Here is a 23,080-nt window from a genome sequence, read left to right as displayed (position 1 = left end):
CCCTGACACACGTATATAAAAGTAAGAGGCAATTTGTAGTGCAAGCATGAAAGCTGTAGGAATGAGTGGCTAAGCTGCTCTAACGTCACAGAGGAACATGGCAGGCAAGGGAGGAAGGATGGAAGAAGCTTGAGAAAGCTTATGACAATGGCTTGGCCAAGTAGGTTGTTGTTGTTCTTCCCCCTATGGAACTGTAAGCCAGTCTGGGTGGATGGCAGCAGCGACACCAAGGATCCCACAGAATGTTTTTGTGATAAAAATCCCCCACCCACTGGAATTTTTCACCTAATTCCCTAATTCCCCCAATTTTTCACCTAATTTCCTCCTCGCAGCCTATGCTCCTATTGCTCTTACCTTCACAGTCCCATTCCTCTGCATTTCTCAAAAATCTCAGTATGCCAGGAGATTTGCAGGGCTGTCATATACTACCCTCCTGACATTTGCCCCCAGCACTTTAAGTATAAAAACACTGGCCTGCTTTGCAGGGCTGACAACCCAAGCATTCTCTGCCACTCACAGAAACTGTAATAGGGATATCATGATGATATTTATTTATGGGCAGTGTAACTCTTTTTGAGGGACACTGGTGGTGCTGTGGTCTAAACCACTGAGCCTAGGGATTGCCAATCGGAAGGTCAGTGGTTCGAATCCCCGCGACGGGGTGAGCTCCTGTTGCTCGGTCCCTGCTCCTGCCAACCTAGGAGTTCGAAAGCATATCAAAGTGCAAGTAGATAAATAGGTACCACTCCGGCGGGAAGGTAAACGGTGGTTCTGTGTGCTGCTCTGGTTTTGTCAGAAGCAGCTTAGTCATGCTGGTCACATGTTCCGGAAAAACTGTCTGCGGACAAACGTCCCCTCGGCCAGAAAAGCGAGATGAGCGCTGCAACCTCAGAGTCATTCATGAATGGACTTAATTCTCGGTGGTCCTTTACCTTTATTTCTTGTTGAGTTAGAGCATCAATTCTTTGGGGAGACACAGTGCAATCACAGCTGCACTGACAACTTGGATTTCAACTTGGAGAGCCAGTGTGGTGTAGTGGTTAAGAGCGATAGACTCGTAATCTGGGGAACAGGGTTCGTGTCTCCGCTCCTCCACATGCTGGGTGACCTTGGGCCACTTCTCGAAGTCTCTGAGCCCCACTCACCTCACAGAGTGTTTGTTGTGGGGGAGGAAGGGAAAGGAGCAGGGACCAAGCAATGGGAGCTCACCCCGTTGCGAGGATTCGAACCGCTGACCTTCTGATCAGCAAGCCCTAGGCTCAGTGGTTTAACCCACAGCGCCACCCGCGTCCCTGAGACTCCTTAGGGTAGTGATAAAGTGGGATATCAAATCCAAACTCTTCTTCTTCTTCTTGGTCACAAATGGTCAATAGCCAGATGCAAAATATGCCTGATGGGAATTGAATTTCAAATGTGGACACTGACCAATGACTCCTTCTCTTGATGTATAACCTGCCCCTACTTGGCTTGGCCTCTGCCTGGCTTTCATTGCCCTTTGCTGTTGGGTATTGTGGGGATCAACCAGGAGTGAAGTTCAGCCACTGATTTCCTATTCCTTCTGCCACTGTGGTCCCTTGACAGAAGCCAACCCTTGAAGCTGGCCCTGTGCCACTCTCTTCCTTGCTGCCTCTCAAATTGTGGGAAGGTGGGGCTGTGTGGAGAGAGTCTCCTCCTTTAAATTCCTGGGAGTTTACCTTAGTGAGGACCTCACTTGGAAAATCAACATAACTCAGGTGGTCAGAAAGGCCCAACAGAGACTCCATTTCCTCAGGGTCTTGCAAAAGAATAATGTTAAACAACAACTGATGAACTCCTTTTACCGGTCTTTCATATTGTATCACTGTGTGGTATGCTGGCCTGACAGCCACAGACAGAAAGTCTCTACCGAGGGTGGTGAATACAGCACATGATATCATGGGCTGTCTCTTGAGTCTGCTAGATGACATCGCAAGGGATTGTTGCCTTAGGAGAGCAAGAAAAATTCTCAGGGATGATTCACACCCTGGCCATCACCTCTTTAACTTTCTACCCTCGGGCAGGAGATATAGAAGTATAATCAGCCGTACCAACAGGCTAAAAAATAGCTTCTATCCGTGGGCTGTTAGGCTGTTGAACGGAAAATAACATAACAAAATTGACTTGCAAGGTTGTGTGTTGTTCGATAAGAGACTGGGTGTTTTTTTTGGGGGGAAGAAGGCTCATTTAATTTCATTGTACACAGGTTGTACCAGTACCTTTTCGAGCACAATTCAAAGTGTTGGTGCTGACCTTGAAAGCCCTAAACGGCCTCGGTCCAGTATATCTGAAGGAGCGTCTCCACCCCCATCGTTCTACCCGGACACTGAGGTCCAGCATTGAGCGCCTTCTAGTGATTCCCTCACTGTGAGAAGCCAAGTTACAGGGAACCAGGCAGAGGGCCTTCTTGGTAGTGGCGCCCTCCCTGTGGAATGCCCTCCCACCAGATGTCAAAGAGAACAACAACAACTAGACTTTCAGAAGACATCTAAAGGCAGCCCTGTTTAGGGAAGCTTTTAATGTTTGAAGTATTATAGTATTTTAATGTGTTTTTTTTTTGGAAGCCGTCCAGAGTGGCTGGGGAAGCCCAGCCAGATGGGTAGGGTATAAATAATAAATTATTATTATTATTATACAATGACAATAAAGGTATTATTATTATTATTTATTATTAAGCTTGCCAGCACTTGGACCTGGGTGCCAGAGTCATTGTGGACCACAGACCCAGTTCATCTTCACAAAGAGCACCATCTTGAGTCATCCGGTGGCACCATTTCCCATAGACTGGAATGGCCGACTCCTGTCAAGTTTCTCTCTTGCCACGAAGTCTTTTGTGTCTTCTGCCTCCTCCTCTGCCCCCAGATTCCTGCCAGATGCAGTAGTTTGTCACTTTCCAAGGTGAATAGCATTGTTAAATTCTGCCCATGTTTCTAATGTCTCCGCTCCTCCCACTCTTAATATCTGCAAATTTAATTAATCTGCCATTTCCTCCCTCTTCCAGAACATTAATGAAGCAAGCTAAATAGAATCAGAAGCAATACAATTTCTCTGTAATGCATTAATGGCTTTCCCCACCCACCCCAAAGTTGTTGTGTATCATCACCCTTCATTTCAATCAACAGTAGTGTTTATGTCCAATTTAAGCAGATTTCTGTAAAGTATGCTAGTCAGTGTTCTCCTAAAACCTGGCTGTATCACAGCAATTGCTTAATGCTTTCCATTTAGAATGTGTGTAAGAAAATGTAACAAACTAGTCCCAGTGGTTTGTGTAGTTTGAGATTCACTAAATTTCAAGCTTTGTGTGTACAAATTGGTTATCACTGTATTATAGTGGTGTATCTCTGAATATTCTGCACAGTATGCATAGAATACTTTTATTTCCTTTTTGGTTGAAATGACCTGGATGGTCACAGCAACAAATAAGCTTTGACTCACTTTTTATGTCCATGTAAATTATCAGTGAGCGCTGACAATGTCGTGTGCAGTTGTATTGTCCAACAACCTACCATTGCTAAATGCTAAGGGAAACAGGAAAAATATACTTCTACCACTGGACTTGAAAGATAGCTGATTTGCAAACTTAAATTAAGTTTTCAAGATGTCTTCTTAGATAGGCCAATATGTTAGAACGTCTTGTGACCTGGATTCCTGCCAGGGAGACCTATGTTCAAATCTGTGCTTAGTTTACAGGGTGACCTTGACCTACTTGTTCTCTAACTTACTTCACTGGGACGTTGTGAGGGTAAACTGTGGAGAAAGTATTTATGACAACCTGAGTTTGGAAGAAAGGAGGGATAGAAATTCATTCCACAGGGCCTGCAGGGATGACCAAGATTTATATGATGCAGATCCAGTTACCGTGCAATGTCTACAAGGGTTTGTGAAGTTTTGCAAGTTGCTTACTTTTTAACCCTTTGAGAAACAGTGTTGCTAAAATAAGACACACAGTCTTGCACTGTGGGGCTTGGCCAAATCCGGTGCCGTTCCCAGTTATATACATAATACATACTACTGATTTGCAGCAGTAGATCGAAGCTGCTGGGCGAATGTTTCCTGAGTCAAAGGTTTCCATGTAAAGGAAAGCAACACGACACAAGTCTGGAATTCACTTAACAGAGACTGACCTTTTTCTTTTCCCACCCCTCAAAGCGACATGTTGCCCGCGGCCCAATAAACATGAATAACGACCTTAGCATAAATCAATAGGGGTGTGTTTTTACTACTGTCAAGAGGGGAAAGAGTTTCTTTCCATGTCTGAACAATAAAGTTGCAATAGTGCCATCTAGTGTGTTGTTTTTTAAAATATATCTGAGCTACTGGAGACCTTTGAGTTTTGTCTTTTGCGACAAACGTCTCTGCATTCTTGGGTTGGAGGGCGGAATGGGGACCAACAATGCTTTCGCGTTTCCTTCCGACTGCTTTAGTACTTGAGAACTGAGGAAAGAAGCAGCAGGAAGCGTAACACGGTCAAAATCTTAATGTGCTAGAATGGAGGCAAGAAAACTGATCTCCATTCCCGTACAATACTCCTAGACCTGTGGACAGTCGAGGTTAGGTTGACTATAATGGCTCACCAGTGTATGTGCCGAGAGAACTGTTGTTGTACTTGCCAATATCTTTCTGGGTGGCTTTGCGACGGCAGGGGCTGTGAGAAGGAAGGAACACAAGCAAATCGGCCTCATTAGCTCCTCCTCCTGCTGCTGGCACTGATGCCGCCAGGTGTATAATCTTCATTTTTCTCTGGCTGCCTGCACTAAGCTGCTTTTTTAACCATATGGACTTGGATTGGCCCAACGTGCTTCTAACAGGAGGTCAAGGAAGGAACAGGCATGTTAGGTGCGGGGTGCCTGTGACTTTCCCACCTCATGGGACAAATCGGGAGGGCTGACAGGACAAGTTCCTCACCTCTGCGGGTGGCCAAATAAACCATAGTTAAGGCAGGGACTTGGTTCATATGTGAGGCTCCAAACCATAGTATAACCAAACTGTGATGAATAATAAGATATATATAATAATAATTTATTCTTTATACCCCACCCATCTGTCTGAGTTTCCCCAGCCACTCTGGGCGGCTCCCAATCGAGTGTTAAAAACAATACAGTATTAAATATTAAAAACTTCCCTAAACAGGGCTGCCTTCAGATGTCTTTTAAAGATAGGATAGCTGCTTATTTCCTTCACATCTGAAAGGAGGGTGGGCGCCACTACTGAGAAGGCCCTCTGTCTGGTTCCCTGTTACCTCACTTCTCGCAATGAGGGAACCGCCAGAAGGCCCTCGGCGCTGGATCTCAGTGTCCGGGCTGAACGATGGGGGTGGAGACGCTCCTTCAGGTATACAGGACCGAGGCCGTTTAGGGCTTTAGAGGTCAGCACCAACACTTTGAATTGTGCTCGGAAACGTACTGGGAGCCAATGCAGATCCCTCAGGACGGGTATTATGTGGTCCCGGCAGCCACTCCCAGTCACCAGTCTAGCTGCCGCATTCTGGATTAATTGCAGTTTCCGGGTCACCTTCAAAGGTAGCCCCACGTAGAGCGCATTGCAGTAGTCCAAGCGGGAGATAACTAGAAGTTCTGTGGTACCTTAGAGGTGCTGGTGTGGTGCTTCTTTTGTTAAAGTTTGGAGTGTTTGGAATACTTAACATCCTCTTGTATTTATTTTTGGCAGAGGCAGAAAGTTGTTCTCTTAAAGCATGCTGCTCTCCCCTTTTTCTGCAAGAGAAAATTCTTCAGGAACACGCTGTGAGACAAAGTCCTTGTTCAATCACTGCTCTCTCTCTCTCTTAACAGTAGCACTGGAGGTAAAATGCTGCCCTCTGAACCCCGGATATCCAGGCTATTATAAACGAAGCAAGATTTATTCTAGAGACCTGGAGCGGACACGTCACTTCTTCTGTCCTCTCTGACTGACAGAAATCTGCTTGGGGCAAAAGCAGGCAGGAAACAGCAAGCATTCGCCGATTGACAGAGAGACAGACCATCCTAGGAACATGGCCTCAGCTCTCTCTGGTGCATCCAGCACCCTTGACTCTTCTTCAGACTCCAGCTGGAATCCGGAAGGCGTTTCTTTCCCAAAACCGTTTGCTTGGGGTGCATCCACAGCAGCATACCAGGTTGAAGGTATCTGATTTTTCTTTAAATAAACTTACCGTATTTTTTGCTCTATAAGACTCACTTTTTCCCTCCTAGAAAGTAAGGGGAAATGTGTGTGCGTCTTATGGAGCGAATGCAGGCTGCGCAGCTATCCCAGAAGCCAGAACAGCAAGAGGGATTGCTGCTTTCGCTGCGCAGCGATCCCTCTTGTTCTGGCTTCTGAGATTCGGAATATTTTTTCCCCTTGTTTTCCTCCTCCAAAAACTAGGTGCGTCTTATGGTCTGGTGCATCTTATAGAGCGTAAAATACGGTATTTGCAGTATTTTGTGGCAAATGGATGAAATCGGGTTTCTGAAAATGGATTGACTGTCATAATGATTTATCCTTCGTAAATAAGGAGAAGAAGATCCTTTGAGTTGGGAGTTTCATTATCATAGCCATGAAGTCTCATGATGTTTGGGAAGAGATTTCCTCCATTTCATTTTTCTCTTCTGGCAGTAGCAGAACTCAATAACCTCCTTCAAAGAAACACTTGATGGGAGAGAAATAATGGGAATAGATTCCTCTAGATCATAATTGCAGATTATACTTTTAGGGCTGACTTTATAAAGATGCTTTCATTTATTCAGACATTGGTACTCTGTCTTTCTATAATAATAATAATAATAATAATAATAATAATAGGGTAGAAGATTCCAGATAAAAGTATATGTTATGTATTGAAGTGCTCACCCTGGCCACCAGGGGTATTGTGTATATAGTTTTCACTCAGGTCCATGTCAGTTAATTTAGACGGGAAACCCTGGGTTGTTGTTGTTACAATGTTGTCAGCCGGCTGCCTATAAAAACAGACCAGCTGAGCTGTTCAGTTCAGTTCCAGCTTACTATAAAGAACCACTTGGAGAAATCTCTGTGTCGTCTGCTTTGTCAGCCCACTACTTAATAACATAAAAGTAAAGGGACCCCTGACCATTAGGTCCAGTCATGGCCGACTCTGAGGTTGCGGTGCTCATCTCGCTTTAATGGCCGAGGGAGCCGGCGTACAGCTTCCGGGTCATGTGGCCAGCATGACTAAGCCGCTTCTGGCGAACCAGAGCAGCACACAGAAACACCGTTTACCTTCCCGCTGGAGCAGTACCTATTTATCTACTTGCATTTTGACGTGCTTTCGAACTGCTAGGTTGGCAGGAGCAGGGACCGAGCAACAGGAGCTCACCCCATTGCGGGGATTCGAACCGCAGACCTTCTGATCGGCAAGGCCTAGGCTCTGTGGTTTAACCCACAGCGCCACCCGCGTCCCACTTAATAGTATAAATTGCCACAAAAAAGCATGCGCTCACAGGATTTCCTCTGAGGGAGAAGTGAAATGAACAAAAGGGTATGTTCATGAGTGCTTTCTTGCCCCATGTGCTGCATTTATTTAATTCATTTTTTATCTGGAACATTTGTAGATTGCTCAATATTTAACAATAGCAGTGTGCAAAGGTAAAACAAGATAGTATAAAGCTTATAAGATAAAGTTATAATAAAAGGCTACCAACAAATACCGTCTGTGCAGAAGACAAGCCTTCAGAAACTTTACGAAGTCTTTAATAGATGACAGAAAGTGATGATCTGCCTGATCTCCATGGGGAGAGTACTCTACAGGGCAGAAGCCAAGACCTGAGCCACGGAACAAACCTCTGACACATTGTGTAGGAGAATATGTAGCTGGAAGGGAATTTTAAAACAACAGCACCTGAGGTTAAAGTTGGCTTCTAGATCCATCATGCAGGGATGCTGACAGGATCTCCTGGGTCAGTTATGCTGTGGGTAGATCCACATCATACATAAAACATGCATCCAATGCATATTTAAAGCACATGACTTCGGCCAAAGAGACCCAGGAGCAGTAGCTTTCTGTTCACGAACTTAAAATTCCCTGTACAGTCGTACCTTGGATCCCAAACACCTTGGTACTTGGACATTTTGGCTCCCGAATGCCGCAAACCCAGAAGTGAGTGTTCAGGTTTGTGAATGTTTGAATGTTCTTTGGAGCCTGAACGTTTGACGGGGCTTCCAATTGGCTGCAGTAGCTTCCTGCAGCCAATCAGAAGCTGTGCTTTGGTTTCCGAAAGTTTTGGAAGTCGAACGGACTTCCGGAGCGGATTCCGTTCAACTTCCAAGGTACGACTGTACTCTTTTGGCACCAGGTTAAAACTTAACTCTTCTCCCAGGCATCTGACAGAGTATGATGAGCTGTTTGATGCTGTTTTTGATTGTTCTTCTGCTGGGTTCGTTCAAGCATTATTAGAACGCTTTTACTGATATGTTTTACATGTTGTACATTTTCGGCTTTTAACCTTTTGTAAGTCACTTAGAAACTTCTTTGAAGCAAATGACTCAGAAATCGAATAAATAAAATAATATAATATCATCACCGTTGATAACAATATAAGGTAAAGGGACCATTAGGTCCAGTCGTGGCCGACTCTGGGGTTGCGGCGCTCATCTCGCTTTATTGGCCGAGGGAGCCGGCATACAGCTTCTGGGTCATGTGGCCAGCATGACTAAGCCGCTTCTGGCGAACCAGAGCAGCACACAGAAACGCCATTTACCTTCCCGCTGGAGCAGTACCTATTTATCTACTTGCACTTTGACGTGCCTTCGAACTGCTAGGTTGGCAGGAGCAGAGACCGAGCAATGAGAGCTCACCCCGTCGCGGGGATTCAAACCGCCGACCTTCTGATCGGCAAGTCCTAGGCTCTGTGGTTTAACCCACAGCGCCACCTGCATCCCTTATACAATATACTTATTCCCAAATAAGACCCTCCAGAAGGGATGAATGCTCCTTTATTTTAGTTCATGCCTCAGGTGAGGTTATTGTGTAAACCCTTACAGAGCAAATGGGAATTGTTTGCCGGAAGATCCTTCCCTGAAGATAAGAATATATTCTGGGTTTGGAAGAGACAAAATCTTGTTTGTTTCTTCAGATTATGAGTAAACACATCCCATAACTGAGGGGTTCAGGACTGCAATGAAAGAAGGCCTGTGTCTAGTCACGTTTTTGCCCTGTAGCTCTGAAAGTCCCACATTGGATGACATTTTTGCAGAGTTTGTTAACTTTTAAAAGGGTTGAAGTATCATTCTGATTGTGCCAGGTGAGCTCAAAGGGCGGCTCAAAGTGCCTTGTGACCCAGGAATAACAAGGTGAATTTTCAACAGAGCACTCAAAGGTGTTTCTTCTTACCAAAGGCCATCCCTCTGATAAATTTCAGCTTTCTGTGATAAAACTCTTTTTAACCAGATACGTACTAGATTTTTTGGGGTTGTTTTACACTAGATTTTCTCCTGCGAAGGAAGAAGCAGAACACCAACTCACACATGAATAAATAGCAGTAGTTGGGATGCTTTCTTACAGTCTGGTTTGTGCATGAGGAAAGCCAGTTAACTTGCAAACAACTGGACTCATTGCATGGCTTGGGTAAACTGGAACTTCTATGTTAGTGGTAAATATGTAGGTGCTCATCTATTCCCCTGTATGATAGACAATTCCTGACATTAGAATACAGAAATGTGGGGATTCATGTCTATTTGTAAGTGGCTTTCAGTTGCCCTAGGCGAGATAAAGCGACTGACAAATTTAAGAGATAAATAAGAACAGTAATACAAAAATTGAGGTCAGTTCTAGCTAGCTAATAATAATTGATGATCATTACCACAGCAAACTATGATCATGGCCACTGGTCCCATCACCTCCTGGCAAATAGAAGGGGAAGAAATGGAGGCAGTGAGAGATTTCGCTTTCTTGGGCTCCATGATCACTGCAGATGGTGACAGCAGTCACGAAATTAAAAGACGCCTGTTTCTTGGGAGAAAAGCAATGACAAACATAGACAGCATCTTAAAAAGCAGAGACACCACCTTGCCAACAAAGGTCCGTATAGTTAAAGCTATGGTTTTCCCAGCAGTGATGTATGGAAGTGAGAGCTGGACCATAAAGAAGGCTGATTGCCCAAGAATTGATGCTTTTGAATTATGGTGCTGGAGGAGACTCTTGAGAGTCCCGTGGACTGCAAGAAGATCAAACCTATCCATTCTTAAGGAAATCAGCCCTGAGTGCTCACTGGAAGGACAGATCCTGAAGCTGAGGCTCCAATACTTTGGCCACCTCATGAGAAGAGAAGACTCCAGCATGAGTTTGACCAAACTGTGGGAGGCAGTGGAAGACAGGAGTGTCTGGCGTGCTCTGGTCCATGGGGTCACAAAGAGTCAGACACGACTAAACGACTAAACAACAACAACATTTATTTCACTGCTGCATTTTTTATCACGCCTTATTCTCGAAGGAGCTCAACATGGCATACATTATTCTTTCCCTCCCCATTATTGTTGGCACCTGTCTGCTTCAAGAGACAGTGGAGTGCACCTCTGGGGTGAAGTCAAATCCCTGCATTAGTAGCACCAAAATGGCTAGCCTGGGCAGTGGTGTGTATGGGGGTCCTGGGCTGTCCAGATGACAGTACACTCCCTCTTGGCCTTGCTTATGTGGTCCAAAGGAAAGCAGAGCAATACGTTTGGCACCAGCTTGTCTGCAGGAGTTGCCAGGAGGCTGACAAGACACTATCCAACCATCTTAGGGACTCTACTATGTACCGTATTTTTCACTCTATAAGACGCACAAGACCATAAGATGCACCTAGTTTTTGGAGGAGGAAAACAATAAAAAAAATATTCTGAATCTCAGAAGCCAGAACTACAAGAGGGATCACTGCGCAGCAAAAGCAGCGATCCCTCTTGCTGTTCTGGCTTCTGGGATAGCTGCGCAGCCTGCATTCGCTCCATAGGACGCACACACATTCCCTCTTACTTTTTAGGAGGGAAAAAGTGAGTCTTATAGAGCAAAAAATACGGTATTTGTGTAGGGTTTACTCCTTAGCCTTTTCTTCTCCTGAAGTTATCCCACAAGGTAACAGAGATTTAAGATAAGAGTTTTTTTCTCCTAGACGGGCTACCTTCCCAGTTGGACAATAATAATCATTGATTATTTATACCCCACCCATCTGGCTGGGTCCCCCTGGAAGGCTCTCAACAGAATACCGACAATAATAAAAGCGATAAAATATCAAACATTAAAAACTTCCCTAAACAGGGCTGCCTTCAAATGTCTTCTAAAAGTCAGATAGTTGTTTATTTCCTTGACATCTGATGGGAGGACGTTCCACAGGGAGGGCGCCACTACCGAGAAGGCCCTCTGCCTGGTTCCCTGTAACTTCACTTCTCGCAGTGAGGGAACCGCCAGAAGGCCCTTGGTGCTGGACCTCAGTGTCCGGGCAGAACGAGGGGGGCAGAGGCGCTCCTTAAGGTATACAGGGCTGAGTCTGTTTAGGGCTTTAAAGCCCCATGTGCCTCTCACTTCCCTCTACATCATGTGTAGGAACCTGCTTCTTGACTGTTGGATCCACTATTGGTCTCTCTGCTCAATCCACCAGAGCCTGTTTTTGCATGCAGGGGAAGTCCTTAAATTTTGAAACCTATTGGCTAACCTCACCTGGTTTAGCTGGCCAGTCAACGCCGTTTCCCAGGGTGTGGCTGCTGTCACATGCTGACAGCTTCTAGGAGCCCCTGGTGAGAGCTGAGTGCAGGGTGGGGACCAAAGGTGGACAAACTACCCCAGAAGGAGCAGAACATGTCCACTACCATAAATACTCCTCTTCCACTAGCACCCCATACACCTCTCCCCATTATATAGGCTGAAAAACAGTGATTTTTGCACATGGTCCGTGAGCTTCATGGGTTAGTGGAGAGTTGAACCTTGGTCTTCCATCTCCCAGTCCAACACGCTAACCACTACTCCACGCACTGAACCTATGTTTAGTAGTGCCTAGGCACCATTAAGTTAAATGCTAAAACATATCTGAAAGCAATTTGGCTGTCTCCTTTTTGCTGGAAATATTGATGGGTCTGAAGAAATGCCAAGATGTGTCAAAGCAATGTCTATTTGAGGGCTTCACGCTGCATGTGGAAGAACATTTGAGATCGTCCTTTAAATAACATTACACTGGGAGGACGGTTGCAGGGTCTGAGCCTCATCAGATATTTCCAGCACATCCCCTGCAGTGAGGGAAGTTGGCTGTGGCTTTGCCTGGAAGAGGCGGTGGAGTTATAAGCCTAGATCACACCAGTATGTCCATCACTTGTTGACTCCGGTGCCATCAAGTGGCAACTTGCACGTCTGAATGAGCTGTCTCGGGTCAAGCGCCTTGAGCTTTCTTCTTTTTTAAAAATATTTTTTATTAAATTTTTCCAAAAATAGAAATTAAAGAAAAACAAAGAGCAATACATAACACTGTAAACACACCTATATACATATTTTCCAAAATGAAAACTAATAAAAATAAAAAAGAAAGGAAAAATGAAAGAGAAATACTTTTCATAACCTGGAATATTACCAAATTCTTGCTTCAAATACTGCAATATATAAATCTTAGTTAGAATATTATAAAAGACTTCCACCGCATTCACCATACGTCCCTTAGTTGTTTTGCTCGCATTTACATCTGTTGTTCAATCATTTCCCTTCCTTAGATTCTTTCATAATCAATAAAATCTTTATGTTCTCTGTATTCTTCACAAGGTTAGTCTAGACACAACCAAACTTTTGTATTTGAGCCCTGCTTGTATAAATAATAATTCAAACATTTCCATTGTTTCTGAATTACCGTATTTTTCGCACCATAGGACGCACTTTTTCCCCTTCAAAAATGAAGGGGGAATGTGTGTGCGTCCTATGGAGCGAAGACAGCATAGCCCCGCGACCCTCTGCCGGCTGGAGAGGTGACGCGCAGCTATGGCAGGAGCCTCTATAGCCGCGCGCCACCTCTCCAGCCGGGAGAGCGTGCTGGGGCTAAAGAAGCCCCCCCCCGCGACCCTCTCCCGGCTAGAGAGGTGACATGCGGCTATGGCAGGAGCCTCTGTAGCCGCGTGCCTTTGCGCTGCTCCCCGACCTGCTCTTTGGGGCTGGTGGTGGGCTTCCCCCCGCCAGCCCCAAAGAGCAGGTCAAAAGGAACCTGAAGCCTGGAGAGTGAGAGGGGTTGGTGCACACCGACCCCTCTCGCTTTCCAGGCTTCCAAGGTAGCCGCCTGAAGGCGTCTGAACGCACCTTAAACGGCACCTTGTTTTAGAGGGGGAAAACAAGAGGGGGGAAATTCTCCCCCTCTCTGCGCAGCGCCTCCTGCTGCTTCGCTGAAGGGGCGCTGGGCAGAGAGGGAGAGTTTTTTTTTCTTGTTCTCCCCCCTCTAAAACAAGGTGCGTCCTATTGTCCGGTGCGTCCTATGGTGCGAAAAATACGGCAATTTTTTTGACTTCTGCCTTATTAAATCTGTGAATTTTGCTAACTCCAGGTACTCACAGTTTACTTAACCATTCCCCCTTTGTTGGAATATAATTTCCTTTCCAATGACTGGCTTTCTTCATTGAGCAGCACTGCGCACAAGGCAACATGAGCTGATGAAGCCTCAGCGCCTGTCAGTCTTCAGGGAATCTGATCCTCCCCCACGACAGGTTGCCAGTAATAGATAGACAAGAAGCTCTTACCAAGTCTTTTATTCAGTATTCACAGAGAGAGGCTTAGAAATGCTGCATCTTGGAGTAATAGTGTTGCCACTTCCCTTTTCAATCACCAACAGCACCACCACCCCTTACGGTGGCTGCATAAGGGCAATTGCCTCTTCGCTTTCTGCTCTCCTACTTTCACTGCTCTCCAGGTTCTGGGAGAAAGGCGTCTGGAATTCTTTCTAGTGATAACGTCTCAACCAGCTGCTTCTCCCAGAATCTCCCAGCTGTGCCCCTCTTCCATCTCTGAGCCGTGACCTTTCGCAAACCACTGTTGTAAATCTATACTGTCTTCCTCTTCTATGCAACATTCAGGAGGCAGTCTCCACCATTCCTCCTCAGTCCAGTCCCTGACAGCGCCTCACCAGAGGCACGGAGGGCTTCACTAGGAGGTGGTGGTGCCAGAGGCAAGTCAGGACACTATATTGCAGCAGTTGGGGTGTCCACTGTCACTGAGGCAGCCCTTTCCTCTGACAACCAACTCGACTCCTCCCCAGTATCTAGACCATCACCTTCCAAACTACTGTGCAAAAATCACAATGTGGGGAAAACCATGGGGAAATGTGGGGAAAGCCAGCCAGTACCTCCACATAGCTCCATCCTTATTTCAGACATTGTGATATATCAGTATGTCCAGATGCATAGCTGGTGATCTATTACAAAGCTGAAAACCAGCTTCACCCTTATTTCAGACTTTGTGATATATCAGTATACAGTTGTAACTTGGAAGTCAAACAGAATCTATTCTGGAAGTCCGTTCGACTTCCAAAACGTTCAAAAATCAAAGCATGGTTTTTGATTGGCTGCAGAAAGCTCCTGCAGCCAATCGGAAGCAATGGAAGATCAGTGGGATGTTTGGCTTCCAAAAATCGTTCGGAAACCAGCACTCAGCATGTCGCGATATATACCAGCTTCACCCTTATTTCACACATATATCAGTATACAGTTGTACCTTGGAAGTCAAACGGAATCCATTCTGGAAGTCCGTTCGACTTCCAAAACGTTCAAAAACCAAGCACGGCTTTTGATTGGCTGCAGGAAGCTCCTGCAGCCAATCGGAAGCCATGGAAGCTCTGTTCGGCTTCCAAAAATCGTTCGGAAACCGGCACATTCACTTCCAGGTTTCGATCATTCAGGAGCCAATTTGTTCAGGAACCAAGGCATTCGAGATCCAAGATATGACTGTATCACAATGTTTAGCTGGTGATATATCACGATGTTGAAAACTAGATATCACCCACACCCACTGACCAGCCTTACAAAGACATCTTCTTCATGGCGCTCGTGACATTTCACGCATGACATTATATGCATTGAGAGCAGAATGCAAGAGATTTGTGGCATGTTGTGAATCTGGGCATAGTATTTTAAAAATAGGAACAGCATAGACCATTGGTCCAGCTAGCAAAGTACATACTGTCTATACCAGGGGTAGGCAAAGTAAGGCCCGGGGGCCAGATCCGGCCCAATTGCCTTCTCAATCCGGCCCATGGACAGTCCAGCAATCAGCATGTTTTTACATGAGTAGAATGTGTCCTTTTATTTAAAATGCATCTCTGGGTTATTTGTGGGGCATAGTCTGACCCTCCACAAGGTCTGAGGGACAGTGGACCCACTGCTTAAAAAGTTTGCTGACCCCTGGTCTATGCACTTCCCCCAGCTATGCAAAGTAATACCAAGGGTTGAATATGGAACTTTTTGTGCGCTCCCCCAGTGAGCCATAGCCGTTCCAACATTACAATACAGAGCTTGACAGGTATGTGTGTGATTCATCGCACATTTGGAATCTGGGCCTAGTGTTTTTAAAGTAATTCATGCTTGCCTATTATAATGGGTGGTGGAGGGTGGGGGGAGGAGATTTAGTTCCACAGAACAGAGAAAGTTTGAAGAGTTAAATCTTTCTATGGAAAGAAATTGAATCTTTAATTGATGTCAAAGTTGATGTGTTAGAAAACTTTCAGCGCTCTGAGGAACTGACGAAAATACGATTGCCTTGAGTCACCGAACCACGGGAAAACGTGAACCTTGAGAGACACTCAAAGCACTTTGATCTAATAATTGACCTACTTTGAAGGTTGTCCCATATTAAAGTTCAATTTGCCGAATAACCCTGCGTAGATATATTGGTGCACTCGAGCTATGATAAAATTCTGTAAAGAACGTGAGACGTGACCGAAAGTCTATGAGGAGCCTAGTTGCGGAAGGGATATTACATATTCTAGGAATGCTTTAAGTGTCTGCAATATGCTTAACCTTGCATTAAACTTAGATTTAATAAGACAGATGTGTATTAAAGTACTGAATATACTTCAGGGAGCAATTTGGCACCGGCAAGGGATGGACTGGATGACCTCCTAATAGGTCTTTTCCATCTTTAATTTCTATTATACTAATTGATTATTAAAACTCTTTTTATTGAGGGCTGGTGTATAACTATTACATAGATATTAATCTTGCAGACTAGCTGATATTTAATTTATAGGCTTCCAAGCCATAACGTCCCTTTAATTTTGGGGACAGGAAAGTCTGAAAAATGTTCCTTGTTATAAGGATGAGGATTTTTCACACATTTTCATTTCTGCGATCAAAGCGCTCTAGTAGAGTTTAAATACGCCTGCGCTCAAGTTAAAAAACAACAACATGCCAACTTGAACAGCCAAACTGAAGGCTGCAACTTGCTTACCCTGAAGCATTTTCGGTGGAGTTATTGACATTACCTGCGAAGTTGTTTCAAGACTGCTGCTTACTATTATTTAGTAATAAAATGTTGTCACTTTTGTCATCTCACCGGCAGTCAAAATCAAACTTGTAAGCCCCTTGAGGCAGAGACCTGTCTTGTTAGCTATTCTCTGCCCCCGGGAGGTTGTGTTCTATTTCCCTGCCCCCCACTGTCTATAATTATGTTCTTTTAAAAAGTAAATATATACCTGCCTCCCTTTCCCCCGATCCGGATCCTGAATCTTACCAGGAGCAGGAGGACAGTATAGAATTGGAACATTGGTTTGCAGAGGGACCTAGTTCAGAAGGCAGAAGCTGGGAAATACTGGATGGGGAACAGCTAGGAGGAGAAGCACTGGGAGAGAAAGAGTTAACAGACTCAATTTCTCTGGAAAGCGTTCATCTGCTCAGTCCAAGGTCAAGAAGAGCAGATAAGGCGGCAGCACAGAAAGCACGGTGGTTATGACACAGTGACGTGGGTGACTAGGGAGGATGTGGGTGAATGGAGGCCAAATGGCCAAAATATTGGGAAATTTTGGAACAGGAGGGAGACAAACTGAAACTACAGAGCTTGGAGAAATTGAAAGATAAAGTACGAGACTGGCTCCATTATTATCAAATAATGGAAGTTTACAAACAGGACAGGAAAATTAGCTTCCAGGTGGAAAAATCAAAATTAGAAACAGAATTGCTAGAACCCAATACTAAGAACTTGTCAAGAATGTATAACTTGCTGTTGAAATGGAACACACAAGATGAAACAGTAAAATCAGCTATGATTAAGTGGGCACAGGACATAGGTCATAACATTATGTTTGCTGACTGGGAACAGTTGTGGAACACCGGTATAAAATTTACAGCATGTAATGCCTTAAAGGAAAATATTATGAAAATGATCTATAGGTGGTACATGACCCCAGTCAAGCTAGCAAAAATCTACCATTTGCCTGATAATAAGTGTTGGAAATGTAAAGAAACTGAAGGTACTTTCTACCACCTTTGGTGGACGTGCCTGAAGATTAAGGCTTTATGGGAAATGATATATAATGAAATGAAAAAGGTACTTAAATGTACTTTCCCTAAGAAACCAGAGGCCTTCCTCTTGGGCATTGTTGGCCAATCAGTGTTAAAGAAAGACAGGAATTTTTTCATGTACGCTACAACAGCAGCAAGAATACTCATTGCAAAGTATTGGAAGACACAAGATCTACCCACTCTGGAAGAATGGCAGACGAAGGTGATTGACTACATGGGACTGGCTGAAATGACCGGCAGAATCCGTGATCAGGGGAAAGAGATGGCGGATGAAGATTGGAAGAAATTTAAAATTTATCTTAAGAAACATTGTAAAATTAATGAGTGTTAAAATGTTGAAGTTTTTGAGAAAAGGGGATTACAGCTGCAAAAGATTAAGTAAAGGGAAAGAATAAGGGAAAATTGGATAAAATTAAGGGGTAGGATTTGCTGAAATGAATTTGGAAATTGGGATGCAGAAAGGGGAGGTATGGGGAAGTCGGTGAAGTAAGGTTTAAGAAATAAGGATTTGAAATTATACATGTCTGTTTATGTGTTTGTTTGTTGTTATTGTGTTATGTCTGTGTCTATAAAAATTGTGAAAAACTAATAAAAATGTATTTTTTAAAAAAATAGGGAGGATGTGGGTGAAACCCTTAATTGGGAGCACCACCATAGCTAGGAAATGGATTCTTTGTTCTCTCGCTGTGATCATTAAGAAGACTCCTTTTCCTTTGTTCTGCTTATCTGCTGACAAGGGGGGAAGGAAGCCAATTCCCTAAAGCCTGACAATACCATCCACATATTATAGGCAAAGGTAAAGGGACCCCTGACCATTAGGTCCAGTCGTGACCGACTCTGGGGTTGCGGCGCTCATCTCGCTTTACTGGCCGAGGGAGCCGGCGTACAGCTTCCAGGTCATGTGGCCAGCATGACTAAGCCGCTTCTGGCGAACCAGAGCAGCGCACAGAAACGCCGTTTACCTTCCCGCTGAAGCGGTACCTGTTTATTTACTTGCACTTTGACGTGCTTTCGAACTGCTAGGTTGGCAGGAGCAGGGACCAAGCAACGAGAGCTCACCCCGTCATGGGGATTCGAACCACTGACCTTCTGATCGGCAAGTCCTAGGCTCAGTGGTTTAACCCACAGCGCCACCATTAGCCATACAATAAGAGTACACCCATGAGGCACAATAGAGGAAGGAAAAGAGAGGTTGGGATGTCTGGCTATCCATCCGATTTCATACTTTCTGCATCTGGGGGGTTTACTGTGAGCATTTTGTGCACGCAGTTCTGCATAGGATGACCACACACTTGTATTTGGATTCTGTGCCTTGCCAAAGGCTGCCCGTTCAAGTACAGTCAAATGTGCATAAAAATGGAGATATTAGTGAAAGTAGAATGTAGAAATGCATTATGTCAGGGTGAAACGGTAGTCAAAACTACATATAAAAAGGAGAAATTTGCTGATGTGCTTTCATGACGTTTGTTTGTTTGTTTTTTAAAGACCTTCTGATTAATGCAGAATGTGGAGAACAGAACTTATGGATGGAAAAATGAGAAACAGAGAGAACCAAAACTGACATATTTCCACCCCCGGTGCAATTTTACTTTGTACTGCAAATGTAAAGCTGGCAATGTTCATTAGCATTACAAATGCCTCCCTTCTGCTTTCTCTTCTGCATTTATAACAATCAAATATCCACACAACTAGTGAGAAAGAGGCTCGGAGGTAATTTAAACCTCACTGAAGGCAGTTCTCTCAGGGCATATCTATGCAACAGACTTAATCAGTTTAATTTCCTCTCCCTGGGGACGCTGGGAGCTGTAGTTTGTGAGAGGGACGAGGGATTTCTGAGGTAGAATTTCTATACTGCTTCTGTAATTGCTCGGCAGGTATTGATAGTTAAACTGGTATTTCAAAAATGATACTTCTTGTGATGGTTGCAAAAGGAGCAGCTTCTGGGGGTGGGGATGACATCACTTCTGGGCACAGCTCCACTGCTGCCACAGAGAAGAAGGGGGTCAAACTGAGGAACAGTGGCAACGCATCAAGGTAGCAGGCAAGTTAAGCAGATGGGCATGTTTGGCAGCAGGGCAAGGCACTCAGGGCAAACAACAAAACCCACAAATCCCAAATTCTCAAGTAAGCTAACGCAAACCAAGAACAATAGATGTGCAGGTGGAAAGCTATTAAGAGGGGCTATCTAGTACTTTAAAAGGTAAAGGGACCCCTGACCATTAGGTCCAGTCATGACCGACTCTGGGGTTGCGGCACTCATCTCTCTTTATTGGCCGAGGGAGCCGGTGTACAGCTTCCGGGTCATGTGGCCAGCATGACTAAGCCGCTTCTGGCGAACCAGAGCAGCGCATGGAAATGCCGTTTACCTTTCCGCTGGAGCGGTAGCTATTTATCTACTTGCACTTTGATGTGCTTTCAAACTGCTAGATTGGCAGGAACAGGGATCGAGCAACGGGAGCTCACCCCATCGCAGGGATTTGAACCGCCGACCTTCTGATGAGCAAGTCTTAGGCTCTGTGGTTTAACCCACAGCGCCACCCGCGTCCCATTCAACAAGTAGCATAAGTCCAATCACAGAACAGCAACAACGGCAAGGGTGGCACACTGGAGAGTATGAAAACGTTTTTCAAAGCTGTTTTTCAAAGATTGAACTGGATGAGATGTTCTTCAATTGGTCTTGAGTTGGAAACACAAAGCCATATGCATGGATCAATCACGGGAAGGCACATCAAAGCCACCACCCTGGTGGTGAAGAAGAGAAGAAGTAGAGTTTGGATTTGATATCTCAAAGTGGCTAACAATCTCCTTTCCCTTCCTCCCCCACAACAAACACTCTGTGAGGTGAGTGGGGCTGAGAGACTTCAGATAAGTGTGACTGGCCCAAGGTCACCCAGCAGCTGCATGTGGAGGAGCGGAGACACGAACCCGGTTCCCCAGATTACAAGTCTACCGCTCTTATCCACTACACTACACTGGTGAGAATAACGCAAGTGGGCAAAAGGAGACCTGTTTTCCAGATATATTACAGGTTTCGCCACGCACTTCATCAGTCCAAAAAGCCAATCATGCAAAATGGTTTGCTCAGGATAAAGAAAGTGTTCCTTAGGACATCCCTATTTTCATCGGAGAAATGTTGGAGGGTATGGGAAGCTGATGGTGATGGTTGGAGCTGATGCAGTCACACCTTCCTGCATACTGTCTCGGGACTTAGCAAGTCCGTAACTGAAATGAGCACAGGTCCTCCCGTTTCTCCTTGCCTCCATTTCTCCTTCCTACCTCCGTTGTCGCTTCTGCGGTGCATCAGAGATTGTAAGCGCCTCAGAGCAGAGACTCTGCAAAGTGTCAGGCAAGAGGAGAGTGTTACAGAAATAAATAAGGCCTTTGGCATTTTCAGTTCACCTACATTACGTCAAGTAATTTGCACAGAAGCCATAAAAGGTCAGGCAGTATTATTCTTATTTTTATTCCCATGTTTCGGGAAGAGCTGAGACTGAGAAAACAGTGGCTTCCCTAAGGTCCACCTTGCGAGTTCATGGCTGAGATGAAATTTCATCTAAGGACTTCCTGGTTCACAGCTCAGTTTCTTATGCTACACTAGCTGTTCGCTTGGAGAATCAGAGGGGTTTTTTAAAATAAAAAAAAATAGTAATGTTATTTTTTAGGTATGCATGATTGCAGCCTGTGATGACATTTTAAATAGTGACCTCTATCAAAGACTTTGAAATCACTATGAAACGTCTTTTAAACTATCAGGACACAAAAAATTATGCAAAGGTTGCAAAAACCTAGTGTAAAATTTAATTTGGTGAAAACCTTTGCAGCTTTTTTTCCTCTCCTGCAGACGCTTGTCTAAGCGAAAGGCAGACATTTCGCAGAGGCGCTGTTACATTAATTCATCTTCTGCACGCCTAGGGCCATGGCTTATAATGGCATTTCCTTTCTTTCTAACTGACTGTCAGGACTTTCAAAGGACATCCCAGACAGCCATAAGTGCCTGTTTGCTGGATAGATCTGTCTTGTCCTAAAGGCTCTCTTTGATACAGACTGATCTCTTACATTTCACCCCCCTGCACTTACTAATCTGATATCGGGCTCACATAGACCCCCCCACCCCCAAATTAATCCACAAGTTTTCATGAATCAGAACAGGGATATGGGGCATCTGGCAAATATTTCAGTTTAAGGAAATTGTATTATTGTTCCTAATGGAGGAGTGCAGCTATACAAAGATCATATCTAGGATTTGGAATGATAGGTAAAGGTAAAGGGACCCCTGACCATTAGGTCCAGTCGTGGCCGACTCTGGGGTTGCGGCACTCATCTCACTTTATTGGCCGAGGGAGCCGGCATATAGCTTCCGGGTCATGTGGCCAGCATGACTAAGCTGCTTCTGGCGAACCAGAGCAGTGCACAGAAACACTGTTTACCTTCCCACCAGTGGTACCTATTTATCTACTTGCACTTTGACATGCTTTGACTGCTAGGTTGGCAGGAGCAGGGACTGAACAATGGGAGCTCACCCGTCGTGGGGATTCGAACTGCTGACCTTCTGATCGGCAAGTCCTAGGCTCTGTGGTTTAACCCACAGCACCACCCGTGTCCCTATTTGAAATGATACCCGATGTCTATTCCCATAAGGTCTCTTAGATCTCTGATACTTTATTTGTATACGTTTTCTTCCAACTGAAAACAACTTTTTTCAGGATTTTTTTTTGGGGTTTTTAGCGTATTTAATGATGACTGCTTCCTTATCTTAGGGCAGAACTCTATAAGAAATGTGGCGTTGCTGTCATACATTTCAGCCCAGTGTCAAATTCTTTCCCCTTTGCTCTTCTGTAAATTGTAGTACAACCTACTCCATAGCTTGAGGTCGTTCTATTGCATGGCCTCGCTAAGGCTGGGCGGTATAGCTGGTTTTCAACATTGCGATATATCACCAGCTAAACATCGCGATATACTGATATACAGTGGTGCCTCGCAAGACGAAAACAATCCATTCCGCGAGTCTCTTCGTCTAGCGGTTTTCTCGTCTTGTGAAGCAAACCTATTAGCGGCTTAGCGGCTTAGCGCGTTTAGCGGCTAAGCGGCTAAGCGGCTATTAAAGGCTTAGCAGCTTAGCGGCTAAAAGGCTATTAGCGGCTTAGAAAAAGGGGGGGAGTGAAAAAAAATTGCAAGACTCGCAAGACGTTTTCGTCTTGCGAAGCAAGCCCATAGGGAAATTCGTCTTGCGAAGCGCATCGAAAAATGGAAAACCCTTTCGTCTAGCGGGTTTTTCGTCTTGCGAGGCATTCGTCTTGCGGGGCACCACTGTATCTGTAATAAGGATGGAGCTGTGTAGAGGCGTTGACTGGCTTCACGGTTTTTCCTGCATCGTGATTTTTGCATAGCACACAAACATCATGATTCATGATATATTGCCAGGTCAATGTAGAGATCTTTCCTATTCTGCTTAATCCAAGAGGGTTCTGGAAGCTTCTCTGTGTGAAAGCGACAAGCAGAAGGTTCTTGATGTCTGTGTTGAAATTGAGTACATCTGGTTTAAACTAGTTCTCTTATCTCTTCTGCAAAAGTCATGCTGACTATCAAAGTTGGGCCAGAAGGAGCCGGGGTTTCACTTTCTCTTTCT

At 44.8% G+C, this 23,080-nt stretch overlaps 1 protein-coding gene across 6 annotated transcripts in view; it reads left to right on the top strand.

Annotated features, from left to right (window-relative positions):
• LOC309540506 (cytosolic beta-glucosidase-like) overlaps window positions 1–23,080 on the top strand; it is a 111,786-nt gene that overhangs the window by 44,210 nt on the left and 44,496 nt on the right. For all 6 annotated transcript variants that reach the window (XR_014223328.1, XR_014223329.1, XR_014223330.1 and 3 more), the window contains exon 2: window positions 5,805–6,134. Coding sequence is in view for 3 of the 6 variants with exons in the window: in XM_082237430.1 (XP_082093556.1) it covers window positions 6,005–6,134 (130 nt within the window). In the remaining 3 variants the exon portion in view is untranslated. The remainder of the gene's footprint in view (window positions 1–5,804; window positions 6,135–23,080) is intronic.

Source organism: Podarcis vaucheri (assembly GCF_965113315.1).
Source record: "Podarcis vaucheri genome assembly, chromosome: 9".
NCBI classification, from domain to species: domain Eukaryota; kingdom Metazoa; phylum Chordata; class Lepidosauria; order Squamata; family Lacertidae; genus Podarcis; species Podarcis vaucheri.
This window is presented reverse-complemented; position numbering and strand designations above follow the sequence as displayed.